At 38.0% G+C, this 14,922-nt stretch overlaps 1 protein-coding gene across 3 annotated transcripts in view; it reads left to right on the forward strand.

Moving 5' to 3' along the window:
* Positions 1 to 270: 270 nt before the first annotated feature.
* MEP1A (meprin A subunit alpha) overlaps positions 271 to 14,922 on the forward strand; it is a 41,459-nt gene continuing 26,807 nt past the window's right edge. Inside the window, exons 1-6 of one of the 3 annotated variants that reach the window (XM_017505151.2) lie at positions 271 to 593; positions 678 to 702; positions 791 to 841; positions 7,757 to 7,797; positions 8,323 to 8,398; positions 12,881 to 12,998. In XM_017505151.2, coding sequence (XP_017360640.1) covers positions 525 to 593; positions 678 to 702; positions 791 to 841; positions 7,757 to 7,797; positions 8,323 to 8,398; positions 12,881 to 12,998 — 380 coding nt within the window. In that variant the 5' untranslated portion in view covers positions 271 to 524. Of the gene's footprint in view, positions 703 to 790; positions 842 to 7,756; positions 7,798 to 8,322; positions 8,399 to 12,880; positions 12,999 to 14,922 lie in introns of those variants that run through there. The other 2 variants (XM_017505150.1, XM_037730151.1) reach the window with 2 other exon arrangements.

Below are 14,922 nucleotides of genomic sequence, written 5' to 3' on the forward strand. Positions count from 1 at the left end.
GGGATGGGGAGGGTGGGGAGGGATAATGAGGGGAGAAATACTAGATATAGGTGATGGGGGTATGAAGGCAGCAAACAACCTTGCCATGTATGTACCTATGCAACAATCCTGCATGATCCGCACATGTACCCCAGAACCTAAAGCACAATTTAAAAAAATTTTTTGAATTTATATTTTATTAGAATTAAATACTTAATCATTTTATAAATTATTTTTATTGTTAAGAGGATTTTCTATCTGTTATATTATAAGAATGACTATGGCTGCCCTATAGGAATGTTATTAGTTCTTATATGCTCATTTCAGTATTAATTTTTCAAACTTTTCCCCAGTCTTTGGAGCCTAAGCATTTAAGGTCAACTTATTATCTGTCCTCGAAAGAGTCAACGATGTTATCTTTGACTACATTTTGTAATCTGTACAGTACATATGGAAGGGTCAAAGTTTCTAATATGACAAATCTGGGTAAAGTCTAAACAGCATTTATGGCAAGCTGTCTTTACTAAAATCAGCTCATCGCAGCTATGGCTTGGACTAGATCCACTTGCTTTCTCTCTTTTACCTTGTTTTTTGCCCACATAGCAGCTGTATCGGTAAGTAGAGTCCTGTTTTTTGGATATTTAGAAATATTAATTCTAGTATACATTACCCATTTTCTGTATATTTATTTTTTGCAGATTAATTATCTTCCAAAAGAAAATGGTAAGAATTAGCTCAAATGCACAGAGAGTGTTTTTGAACTTTTTTCATTTAGCAAGACTAATAATAATTGTTTTCTCACTTTTATCAGTACAAGATGCAGATTTTGGTGAACAGAAGGACATTTCAGAAATCAATTTAGGTGAGTTCAATTTTTGCATTATTAAAGTCTTGAAATTACTTAAAACCCAATGATGGGAATACTGAAAACCACTTTTCTTCATAATACTGTATTGTGATTCTTTTGGGGAGAAATATTTATTGGTGCTTTGTGAGAAGTTGCATTTTCTGAAAGATAAAAATGTGGAAAGAGAAGATAGTTAGGCCAGACTTTCCAGGAGAGCTAGGGAAACCTCAGTGAATCCAGAAACACATAACAAGTTTCTCTTTAAAAACTTTTATTTTTCAAATTTGTATTTGGAAAAAAAAGAAAGCAAATAGATAATTATTCTGATTGTTAAAGAAAAATACAAGAATAAGCCTCTGGTTATATTCAGTGGGGAAACAAAACTCAACCCCTCCGCTGACCCATCATATTCCTTAACAACTCTTTGGTTGAGACTTAGAGGTAAGTGTAAAGAAATCTCCACTTAGATACTTGTTCATAAACATATTTAATGAAGAAATTCATCAGTCTCACTCACTATTGAGAGGAGAAAGAAGCTGAGTCATCATCTATCTTTTCTCTCTGTTGTCCTGCTTCTGGAATGAGAGAAAAGCCTCTGAATTCCTGGGGTATTTGGTCAGGATTTGTGGAAGCAGAGGTATTCATGATCACATTTACCTTCAGTTTACAAAAAGCCTTTATATCCAATTGCATATTGATTTGTCCAGTCTTGTTGTGGGGTAAGTGCTGTTTTCATTTTTTGGAAAGAGACAGGTGGCTTCTCATGATTATAGTGACTTGCTCAAGATCCTAGGTGGCAGTGATGGGGCTCCCTTCCAGATCTTGCAGCCCATACCTTAATAGCTCAGTGCCACCTGAAGACTACAAAACTAAAATACTCATGCCTAATGGTCAATGTTTCTGGCTTTGTCTCACTCACAGACAAGCCAGTTAGTTGATATTTAATTGGAATAGCTGGAGAATGGCTGCATAGGCAGAGTAGAAATAGTTTAGGAAGGTAAATGGGTGAAAGCAGAAATGGGTCCCAAGACTTCATAGCAAGGCACGAAAATATCTCTCTTTAGAGTCAGTCATTGTGTAAACAGTTCAGAGAATCTGCTGTATTTTACAACAGGGCTAGAATTAGAATTAGGGTTTTTTCTAATATCATCCTTATTTATCTAATAAAAATTCATTCTTCACTTCTTTGCCATTTTGTATTCTTTAGGCCCACCACCACCTCTGAACCTTGACCCCAGTGAAGAAATCTCATCACCATGTACATTTCCCTTTTAAGCCATTTCGACCAAGCCACCAGATTGATTGGGTTAGCCATATGGCCAGATTCTAACACCATAATCTATTGGGAAAATCATATGGAGAAAATTGCCACCGTTTCACCATCTTCTTTTCACCTCACAAAGTTGACTTAACGTTTCTTTTCCTCCGCCCCAAGACCTGCTAAATGCAACTCACTCCTTCTAAATTTTAGGCTCAGAATCTTAGAGTTTCCCCTAACCCTTGTCTTTCTCACACACCTTATGCACAATCTGTCAGAAAATGCTATTAGATCAGAATTACTTTTTTTTTTTCTCAGATGGAGTCTTGCTCTGTTGCCCAGGCTAGAGTGCAGTGGTGCTCTTAGCTCACTGCAATCTCTGCCTCCCAGGTTCAAGTGATTCTCCTGCCTCAGTCTTCCTAATAGCTGGGATTACAGGTCCCACTACCATGCCAGGATAACTTTTGTATTTTTGGTAGAGATGGGATTTCTCCATTTTGGCTAGGCTAGTCTTGAACTCATGACCTCATGATCTGCCCACCTCGGCCTCCCAAAGTGCTGGTATTACCAGTGTGAGCCACCCTACCCCACCTGGATCTACTTTTAAATCATATCACAGTTGAGACTTTTCAGCACTTTTACCGCCCCCACTTTGGTCAGCCACCTCATGTCTGTCTTGGTCCTTTGAGGGGCCTCATAACGGTGCTTCTCTTTCTGTCTTTGCTCCCTACAGACTATTCTGCACAGCATGGAGCTCTCCTTTTAGTATCCTTTAGATTGTCATTTCTCTGCTTCAACCTTCTCATGACTTCTCCTCCAATACAAAGTAAAGGCCCTAGAGCCTTGATTCCCAAACTGTGGTCCACAAGCCAAAGTGACATGTGTCATTCAAGAACTTTCTCTTAGAAATGCATCATTTGGGGATCCACCCCAGACCAACCAAATTAGCATCACCATTTTGACAGACCCCTAGTGGTTTCAATGCACATTAGAGTGTGAGTCAATCTGCCCCAGCGGCTTCTCCGACCTCATTTGTGACTACTCTTCCCCATCCTACTTGAGCTCTCCAGCCATCCTGACTGCACAGCTACTCATCCACAAAAGTGGTTTTCAATGTGTTGTCCCCCAGCCAGCAGCATTGGCATCATCAGGAAACTTGTTAGGAATGAACATTCTCAGGCTCCGCCCCAGACTTAATGAGCCAGAAGTTCAAGGGTAGGGACTCATCAAGCTGTTTGATCAAGCCCTTCAGGGGATGAAGTTTAGGACCACTGCCCTAAGACATCAAGGCTTTTCTGCCACAGGACCTTTCTATCTGCCATTGCCTCTAACTCCACTACTCTTCTTTCATTCTCTCACTTCAACATATTTCTGCTAAAATGCCACCTCCTTTGGGAGGCCTTTTCTGATCACTCTTTAATAAAATAGCAAACCTATCTCACCTCAGCACTCTTTCCCACCTTACCTTTCGTATGTTTCTTTTTTATTGTACTTTTCGCCATTTGTCATACTTTACAGTTATTTGTTTATTTGTATGTCTTCCTCTTCCCCCAATCAAGAGTACCATGTCCTCTTAAGGACTTTGTTTTATTCTCTGCTATATCCCCAGCATCTAGAAAAATGCTTGAGACACATTAGGCATTTAATAAGTGTGTACTACATGAACACGTTGGGTAATGAATAGATTGAGGCGTGCTTTCACTGGATGTACATTTCTTTGGGAAGTTCTCCCTGTCCCCAGCGACCCCATCCATTCTGACCAACTACTGGGGCCAAAGTCTGAGTGGGCTTGTTCACTTCACTCTGGAAGAGCTCCCTCAATCCCATTATAATCCAGGCCAGGTGTCAGGAAATACAGATTTTTGCTCAGGACAAACCTCAATAAAATAGAGAACAGTCCCTCTATTTCCAGGCCAGGTGTCAGGAAATACAGATTTTTGCTCAGGACAAACCTCAATAAAACCAGAACAGTCCCTCTATTTCAAAGATGATTCAAATCTGGGTCCTACTGACAGTGAGGCAGTGATGTCAGTACTGTTTGTGGTTGTTTAATTGTACTGCTACCACAGGAATAGGTCAGGGTTAAGGAGGTTAAGCACTCTAGGAAATGTGTGCATAAGGAAGGCAGTGATGCGGGAATAGCCCTAATTAACCATTAGCAAGTGAAATCATGATGCCTGCTAATACCTAACATGCCCTTGGTGTCCTATGCAGAAATGGAGCCGATTCCTGAAGGAGCCATAGGCTTTGGCAAATGGGGCCTCTGTTGGCTTGTGAGACTGTGGTGATTAATCTCTGCCTTGGTTTCCCAGCTTGTAAGTCAGAGCTAGTCTCAGAATGAAGTACAATCCAGTGATTGTCTGAAGTTGCTGCATTTTACAGAAAATGCTGCTTGTCATGTGAGAGTTATGACAAGTGATGATCTTTTAATGCTTGAGAAACTTTCTCACAAAGATCTTCCCTTTTAAGAATCTTGCTTACTGAAACACAGTGAGACCAGGATTAAGCAATACCAGCAGTGGGAGAGTATATTCTGCTAAGCACCTGAGAACAGATGTTAGGAGATATGGTTTTGAATGGATCTTTCCACATTCTCCTGGCCTTCCTTAGGATGTGGAAAGCACCTTGAGCATGGTTTTAGAGGGTATCATCATTTTTTTCATAGGAAAGAGCAAAACACTCTCACTTACCTTGGGACAAGAGGCAGAATGGTACAGTGGCAGAAAGAGCCCTGAATGGGAAGGCAGGAGTTTTGATGCTCACTTCGCCGCTGGATTACATAGCATATCACTTCATACCTCTGGACTCTATTTCTCTCTCCATTTCCCTCATTTTTCTTTTTCTTTTTTATTTCCTTAGTTGGAGTCTGGCTCTGTCACACAGGCTAGAGTGCAGTGGTGTGATCTCAGCTCACTGCAACCTCTGCCTCCTGGGTTCAAGCAATTCTCGTGCCTCAGCCTTTTGAGTAGCTGGGACTACAGGCACACACCACCACGTTCAGCTAATTTTTGTACTTTAAGTGGAGACGCGATTTCACCACATTGGCCAGGCTGGTCTCAAACTCCTGACCTCCCTGTAGCAACTCTTTTGGGGTCATCTCCTTCTTTTAAGACTAATTTGTTTGGGCAGAGTAAGTTTAGCTCTGCACTCCTGGTGGTGGCTGCTTTGAAAGAGAGGACCGTGGGCTTTCCATTTGGCTGAGGAAAGCTGCTAGCGTTGCCTTAGTTTGAAGCGGGGCCTGAGGCTGGCCCCTGATGATGTTTCCTGTTTGATTACCTATGGGGTTGCCGTTTTTATTAAATTTAGATGGTATTGATTTGCCTAATGCTTCCCCTTTCTACATAGGGGACATACAAAAGGAAATTCTTTCCTTGATTAACCTTGGTCTCTATTCTTTGGGCAGTCTCTTTTCATATAACTGGCTTTCCCCATAGAAAACAATTAGAGTTCCTCTCCCTTTTCATTCTAGGAGGCCTTAATACCATAGCCAATATTTTGGCTTTCTATGTCTCTGTTTCTACTAGTTGGCATGCTTTTATAAGTTCCCCGATTGTGGCTGCCTTTCCTCTGACTGCCTACATTGCTTGCTGGCAATCTACATTAGTGTTTTTATAAGCCAATTGCAACAATAAAATATCCACGACCTGGTCATGACTAATTTGCTTTTTAATTGCCTGGGTTAACTAATCAATAAATTCAACAAATGACTCCTGAGGCCCCTGATGAACATTTACAAAAGAGCTGAGGTCCACTTTGGAGAATTCAGTCCTAGGCCCTGAGGGCACATGACGATAGTGGATTATAGGCCTAGGGATCAAAATCTAGCTGTTGTGATACCTCGGCATGGGTACCCTTCCCCTGGAGCATAGCGGCTGTTGTATCTTGCCCTGCAGCCTGATTCCTTTTGGCTTGTTGTACTTTGTTCTTCAGAGGAGGCCTTGGTGGGGCTCCAAAGTGGTTTTAGCTAGCATTGACCAATCTCATGGGGTTATTTGGAAGTTGTGTGCTAAAACCTCAATCATTCCTTTCGTAAATGGGCTAGCAGCTCCATTTTCCTTTATATGTTTTCTTAGCTCTTTATAAGTGCTAAAAGAAATGGGTTCATGTATTTGATTACCTTGCTGTTTTTAATTACCAGGCAGGCTAAGAGTTCACCCTCCAAAGCTGCTTGTTTAAGACAAGGACCTATAGCTGTGGTGTCTCCTTTGTCTTTTTTCCTATTCATTGGTTGTCTTTGTGCATAATTTCTTCCCACTTGTTCCCCTAGCTTTACATCTAGTGAGCCCTCTGCTGGGAACCAGGGGCTTTAGGAAACAACAGTTTGCATTAATTCCTTCAACTGGGCCTGGTACTGCTTCTGTTGTGCTGATAACTGCTGTCCCATGATGAATCCCTAGCCTGAAACAATCCCTCCCCGAACTTGGCAATCCCCAGTGGGTGCCAATGACTTACTGACTACTTGACTTGACTGCATGGTTTCCTTCCTTCTGGTTTTCTAGGGGTCTGCTGCTTTCCTTTTTTGCAGCAATGATCATATAGGTTTTCTCCATGTTTGGGCACCTGCTATGACGTTGTCTTGGTCAAGTCTCCTCACAGTGGGGCACTGGCTGTGGTGTCAGTCATGTCAGTGTCTCTGTTCAGGTGCCAGCTGTGATGAGCGTTACGCTGGGGTTACTACTTGAGACCTCAATTACTACATGCAGAGATTTGTTTTATAGACCCTGACTTAGCAATGGATGAATGAAATACACTCTCACATCCAGTACAGTGATGTGAGTGGGCTTGGGATGGTTGTCAACTGTTTTTAGAGGGTGATTGTAGCTAACCAACCATGACTCTTTGTTCCTCCTTGCATTTATTTAGTATAGGTTTAATAATAGAAGTTCTAAGTCAACATGCTTGTGGATAATTAACATGGTTAAAAGAGCAGTTTTACTAATGATGAAAGGTCTTGGTTCCAGGGCCTAGAATAAATACTATTAATGGGTAATTTCCCTTCGAACTCCCTCTGAGAGGACCATCCAGCACAAAGTTTACATGAGTAAACAGAGACAAAGGAATATGGGGTAAACAGACTTAACTGTAGAAGCTTCTATTATTCTAAACTTTACCCTATGACTTAAAGTTTTAATGTAAGAATTGGCTGTCTTTAATCTGTTTAATTAAAACCTTTTGGCCTTCCAAAAGATTTGAGACTATAATCTTATAAATTTTTCCAAAATTTCCCTAATATTTTGCCAGCCACCCCAAATGAATCCCGACGCTGACCTCAGATGATCCACCTGTCTCAGCCTCCCAAAGTGCTGGGATTACAGGTGTGAGCCACCACACCCAGCCATTCTCTCAATATTTTTCATCCTCCTTATCAGCACTGCCTCTAATCCCTTTTTTATAGTCGGTGATCAGTAAAATCCCTTCTAACTTATTTCTTACTTCCAAGATTCTTAGACAAGATTTCTTGTTCCAAAATTGAAAACAGAGGCTGTGACAACATGTGATACTCATTAGTCATTCACATTTGCTCAATTGGAGTTTTTGCATTGTTTCAAAAAGAGTTTTGCCACATAAAGATTAATATTCAAAGACTTATAATGGCAAAGATTTTATTATGAAAGATGCCTTTTAATAATGTTCACTCAAATATTCTTTTAAAAAAATTTTTTAACTTCCAGCTGCAGGCTTGGACCTCTTTCAAGGAGACATCCTCTTGCAGGTGAGTACCTTTCAATGATGCAATAAATTCCTCAGGAGAGGCAGTATGACTGGGTGTGAGCCTCTGCTCTGTGGCCAGCCATGGGATGGGCACTATGGAGGAGATAAGAGAAATCTCATCTATAATCTGTTCCAATGAGGAGTTCCACTTTAGTTGGTAAGGACAAAAACAGAGGGAAAATAAGCAAACAGCACAAAAAAGTCTAAAATAATTAAATGGGTTATCTATCAAATTTTCCTAATAAATCAAGAATGAGAGGGAAGATAATGCACCAACACATCTGTAGCAGCTATCTCAGTTTTTTGAGATTTCATGCCCCCTTAATTTTGTTCTTAATAATTTCTCTGATTTTTCCAAATTATCTCTCAAGAACTTCTATTGCTTTCATAATCAGAAGACAAATTGCCATTAAACTGTTTGAATTGCATGATAGACTATTTGCTGTGTGAGAGTTTAGTGAAGGAGGTGGGTCAAGGTGACCTTGAGGACTGGGCTTCCCATCCATTTTTACCTTTGTTTTCACAGAACTCCAGAAATGGCCTGAGAGACCAAAACAGCAGGTGGACGTTCCCCATTCCTTACATTTTGGCTGATAATTTGGGTAATATTAATTGTTCTTAAATAGGGGTTTTCAGTTTAACTCTCTCTCCCCTCTCAAACTATTCATGGGTTTCACATTGGGAGTAAACACAAGGAAAACCAGAGGGTTTTCAAGTCCTGATGAATCTTTATCTCATGGGGAGAAAGACATGACATTACATGAAAACCAGTGCTGCTTAACCAGTCTGAGATATACATTATCCAAAAATAACTTTTAAAATGCAACACACATTAAAGTATTAATATAACCAGGAACAATACAAAAGAGCAAAAACCCAATGAAACATACTTTACATCAGAGCAACGAAAAGTTTGTACTGTGTTTAGGTAAATCTAAATGTAGTGTGAGTACACTATTTTTAGCATATCGATTTCTTCTCTTTTTGTTACAAGAGAAACATGCCACAATGAGAAATGAAAAAGTCTGTATTTCACATGTTCACAATCCTTTTTTCTTGGTGTTAATAATGTCTACTCTTTTCTCTCTCTTAAGAAAAAGATCTGAATACGTTACATTTTACTCATTGTTAGAAATAACTGGTGGAATAACTTCACCTTTTAGCTAAGATTGAGTATAGAACTAACAACTGGTAGAAATAAATAAATATTAGAAGCCACATGTAGTCACTGGCTGATCCTCAAGCAGTTGATGGACAGCTGAGCAGCCATGGTGACTCAATGCCTGCAAGGCCACTCCTGCTTAGACAGATGAACAAGATTAGAGTGAAGAGGGGAAGCCAGGACAAGGTTGCCTAATCTTGTTGGGCTGTTAGGCAGCTTCTCCTCTTAGGAGATGTAGATTATGTTTCAGTATTTTCCATCCTCCTTATCAGTGCTGCTTTGTATCCCTTTTTTGGAGAACAGCTAGATATAAACAAATGCTCTTGTTCTCAGTTATTAGTTGGAAAATTGAGTTATTTTATCCAGTGCTTGCCTTGCAAATTCATGGAACACCAATACCTAATGGCACATGGTTTAAGAAACATCAGCTTTTTAAAAGGGGTTCTTTCCTATTACAATTTTTTCTTATCCTGGTTGTCACATCTGCACCACTCTATTATGTGCCAGGCAATGTGCCTTCATCTGATATTTTAAGTAACCTCACCATGTCTCTGGGAGGTGTAAGGCAGTGCTTCTTAGACTTTAATGTGCATAGGACTCATAGGAGGATCTTGTTAACCTACAGAGTAGGTCAGGTTTGGTGCGTGAAATGTTGCATATCCAGCGGTCCCCAGTGGTGTTGATGCTGTTGGTCCACACAAACCACAGCTTAAGTACTAAGGTCTCTATAGTTGCAAGGTAGGTAAGAAATTATAATTGAGAGTAATTTGACACAAACATAAGATAAAGGTAGTAAGGATACAGCAGTATCTCTCAAGCAACACCACGTGAAGGTCATCTTTAGTGTTAAAGTTCAGATGCCCAGACTCAGACCATTGTGAAAGCAAACTTTCTAACTAGAGTTCAATATTTCTATAGAAATTTTTTTACTCAAGTTAAATTTACATGGAGTAAAATACACAAATCAATATATAAGGCTTTTGACAAACACATATACCTATATAATCCACACTTGCATCATTCCATAAAGTTCCTTTCTAGGCAGTTCCCATCTCTACTCCCTAAGAGGGAACCACCATTCTATTTCTTCCCCATGGTTCTGCCTGATTTATAACAGATACATGAGCTCATATACCACAGTATTTATTTTATAAATACTAGGTGTCTGGCTTCCTTGACTTATGCTTTTTAAGTTCTTCCATATTGTTGTGGATCAACAGTTAATTCCTTTTTTTAACTACTCAGTAATATTTCTTTATATTGATATACTGCAAATTATTGTCCATTTTCCTGTTAGGGCTAGTAAGAAGAAAATTTTTATGATCATTCTTTACAAGTTTATGTGAATACATTTCTTATTTATCTTTGGTAAAATGCCTAGGCACATAATTGCTTGATCATATGAATAACTATGTAAGAAAATGCCAAACAGTTTTCCAAAGTGGCTATGCCATTGTACATTCCTCCTGAAAAATATATGAGCATTTCATTTGCTCCGCATCCTTACATTGACAGTATTAATCTTATTAATTATAGCCATTTTAGCAGTTGTAAAATGGTAGCTCCCTATGATTTTAATTTGCATTCTGTAATGATTAGTGACATTTAGCACATTTTAGAATGCTATGGGCTATTTCTTTATCTTCTTTTATGAAAGGTTGTCCAACTCCTTCACAATTTGTAAAAATTATATTGTTTGTCTTTTTATTATTTGTAAGATTTTATATACTATGGTTAAAGCCCTTTGCCAGATATATATATATTATAAATATTTTCTGTTAGTCTGCTACTTACTTATTTGTTTTTGTTTTTCAAGCAGTGAATTTTGAAACGTGAAAGCTTTAAATGCCAATAAAGTGTGATTTATCAATTTTTTTAACATGGTTTGTATTTTTATATTCTAAGAAATCTGTACTTAAACCAAGTCACAAAGATATTTTTCCAATAGTTTTTGAAGTTGTATGGTTTCAATTTTTGTCTATAATTGATTGCAAACTAATTTTGTGTACAACAGGATGAAGAGATTGAGATTGATTGATTGGTATTTATTAGCCCAGTTGTTCTAGCATCATTTGCTTAAAACTTTGCTTTCCTCATTGAGTACTCTTCGCAAGACTCTTGTTTGCCAAGTTTGCCAAGACTCTTTGTTTCTTGATCTTGTATCCCTATTTTTTTTATCTTATTCTACTTATCTACCATCATGTCAAAATCACTACGTTCATTGTTCCAGCTTTATAGTTAACCTTGAAGTGAGTGCTCCAGCTTTGTTCTCCAATTTCAAGACAGTTTAGCCTACTCCAGATCTTTTGCATTTTTGTGTATATTTTATAATCAATTTCTCTAAAAAGCCTGCTGGAATTTTGATAGAAATGAGAAAACTAATATCTTAAAAATATTGAGTCCTATAATCCATAAACATTGTACCTCGTGGTACATTTTTTGTCTTTTTGTAATTCTTGTTCCTAACAGAAAAGAAAAGGAGAGAGAGAGAGAGAAGGAAGGAAGGAAGGAAGGAAGAAAGGAAGGAAGGAAGGAAAGAAGGAAGGAAGGAAGAAAGAAAGAAAAGAAAGAAAGAGAGAGAAAATAAATAAATAAATAAGAAAATCAAATGAGGAGGGGCACTCAGGGTTGCCTTCATGGACAAGAGGAAGACTTTAAATGGACTCTATTTCCATTCATCCCAATGATGTTATGGCAGTTTTTACAAAATTATTACATAGGTTCTTAATTCCCTCTTTACAATTTATTCAGGTGTGGAGAAAGAAGAAGAGGTATGATTTAAAAATTAACCCATCTCAGGAATCCCATCATTTGGATTGAGGATAAAAAAAGCCACATAGCCTTCTAGGAAGCTTGACTTCAGTGTAATCACCTTTTTTTCTTACATTTTTGTGACACCACAGCTATCTTGGGTACAGGTCATCATATTACAGATGTAACTAAGTAAGAATAGGTAAAAGTGCATGAAAATCTCCCAGAAGATGTAATGAGTGCTCTTGTTATTGTTATCTGTGTTGTTTCCACAATCAGTTTATTGACTATTCCAGTGACTGTTTCTTTAATGATCTTGATACAATATTATGACACCTAGGCTGTGAAATCTCCAATTTGATAGTTTATTAAATGAAATAAAGGCCAGAAAAATATGATGTAATTTCCTGGCCAATCATTATAAACTCCTTGAGAGAAAGTACTAAATTCAAATGTCCCCACAGGTTACTAATCAGCATCTATTTTTCCTGCCCCTTCAAGTCCACTGCTGCTTGGGTACTGAGCTTGGGATACAGAAATCTTTTCTAAGGCTTTGTGCAGTATAAGCTGTCTAGTCTTGCCATCTCTCAGGCATCTTGCTGGGAAGCAGAGTAAAATACCACATGTGCTTCTTACACTTTCAGAACCCACAAATCTCTCTAAGCTCTGCTCTTCTCCTCTAGAAAGACAGAATATCTTTTTAGATAGGGGTAAAGAACACTATTCTCACTGCCTCACTCTAAAGTACTTTATCTATATCAACTAAAGCCAGAGCTACTCACAAACCACTTCTGTTTTCTGCTCTGCCATGTGACTCTCCTGAGGCAATGCACTCCAAATCTCTGCTTCAGTGGGAGAAAGCGAAAGAGAAAAAGAGTGGAAGTTATTTCATTATCTTATTTAGCCATATACACATGCGTGTATTCTTATTTTGTAGACATATTTGCATTGGGCATTTAAAGTATGCACTTAATATTTATGTCCACAACTAATTTTACACATGTCCACGACCAATTTTGCAGTTTTAGTTACTAGGAAATCTATTTATTACCAAAAAATCTATAATGCACCTGTGGATTTCATGTGGTAGCATGGTTTTCTCTGAACTATAAGTTGTAGATATTATCCAATGTCTAAATAATGTTCATTGATATTTTTACTGATTTCTCAGGGCTGAATGCTAAAGGAGCCATTCTGTATGCCTTTGAAATGTTCCGCCTTAAATCCTGTGTGGATTTCAAGCCCTATGAAGGAGAGAGCTCATACATCATATTTCAACAGTTCGATGGGTTAGTATGAAATTTTTACAGAGCGAAAATCATGAATACTTTGGTTTATAAAAAGTGGCACATCTCTTTCAAAGGTGAAAAGAAGAAATTGAAAAGAAACTAAAAGCAAAATGAAATCATTCACTGTGAATTTTTAAGTTATATAACATTTTTAACATACTCCTCACAGAATGAATTATTTGGATATGTCTGGGCTTCAGGGAAATCCATTTCAATACTATTTTTATATTTAGGTCATATTTTAAATTAGAGTACTTTTTTAAAAGTTAGGTTTATTGAAGTATAAACTTTATCCTTTAAAGAGTACTGTTCTAAATTGTAGTACTCTGTTGCTAGACTTCTTTGAAAAGTTCTAGATATCAATTTGTTCTTCATAGTGATTTATTTCTAAGAACTGAATGGTATATCAAGAAAGAAACCATTTTTCTTTGGTGGTGTTTATGTCAACCAATAGACTGGGAAGCAAAGCCACCATCTGCTGTGACACTATCTGTTTGTGTCTTCAGCTCCACTTGCAGTGGTTGTTTAGTTCTGAGCATGTGTGCTTTATTTATTTTTGGTTACATGAATATGTTCCTCAGTGGTCATTTCTGAGATTTTGAAGGCACCCATCACCAGAGAAGTGTACACTGTACCCAAAGTGCAGTCTTTTATTCCTTGCCTTACCCCATCCTTTCACCTGAGTCACCAAAATCCAATGTATTATTCTTTTGTCTTTGTGTCCTCATAGCTTAGCTTCCACATATGAGTGAGAATATACAATGTTTGTTTTTCCATTCCTGAATTATTTCACTTAGAATAATGGTCTCCAACTCCATCCAGGTTGCTGTGAATGCCATTATTTCCTTCCTTTTTATGGCTGAGTAGTATTACATGGTGTGTGTGTGTGTGTGTGTGTGTGTGTGTGTGTGTGTGTGTCTGTATGAAGGAACCAAATAATGGCATTCACAGCAACCTGGATTGAGTTGGAGACCATTATTCTAAGTGAAATAATTCAGACATGGAAAAATAAACATTGTACCTTCTCACTCATATGTGGGAGCTAAGCTATGAGGACGCAAAGGCAATACACACACACACACACACACACACACACACACACACACACACATACATATGTACATAATATATTATATATGAACATAATATTTTCTTTATCCACTTGATTGATTCGCATTTGGGCTGGTTCCATATCTTTCCAATTGCAAATTGTACTCCTATAAACATGTGTGCGCAAATATCTTTTTCATATAATGACTTCTTTTCCTCTGGATAGATACCTAGTAGTGGGATTGCTGGATCAAACGGTAGATCTACTTTTAGTTGTTTAAGGAATCTCCACACTGCTTTCCATAGTCATGGAAAGCATGTACTAGTTTACATTCCCACCCACAGTGTAAAAGTGTTCCCTTTTCACTGCATCCACACTAGCATATATATATACATATATATATATATATACACACATATATATACACATATATGTATATATATACACATATATACACACATATATATACATATATATGTGTGTATATATATGTATATACATATACATATATATATATACATGTTAATTCTGCCGGTTATTTCTTTTGCTGTGCAGAAGCTTCTTAATGAAGTCCCATTCATTTATCTTTGTTTTTGTTGCATTTGCTTTCAGGTTCTTGGTCATGAAGTCTTCACCTAAGTCAATGTCTAGATAGATTTTTCTGATTCTACCTTCTAGAATCTTTATGGGTTCAGGTATTAGATTTAAATCTTTGATCTATCTTGAGTTGATTTCTGTATAGTGTAAGAGAGGAGGATCCAGTTTCATTCTTCTACATGTGGCTTGCCAATTTTCCCAGCACCGTTTGTTGAATAGGATGCTGTTTCCCCACTTTATGTTTTTGTTTGCTTTGTTGAAGATCAGTTGGTTGTA

Source organism: Cebus imitator, unplaced genomic scaffold, assembly GCF_001604975.1.
Source record: "Cebus imitator isolate Cc_AM_T3 unplaced genomic scaffold, Cebus_imitator-1.0 Scaffold334, whole genome shotgun sequence".
Taxonomy (NCBI): domain Eukaryota; kingdom Metazoa; phylum Chordata; class Mammalia; order Primates; family Cebidae; genus Cebus; species Cebus imitator.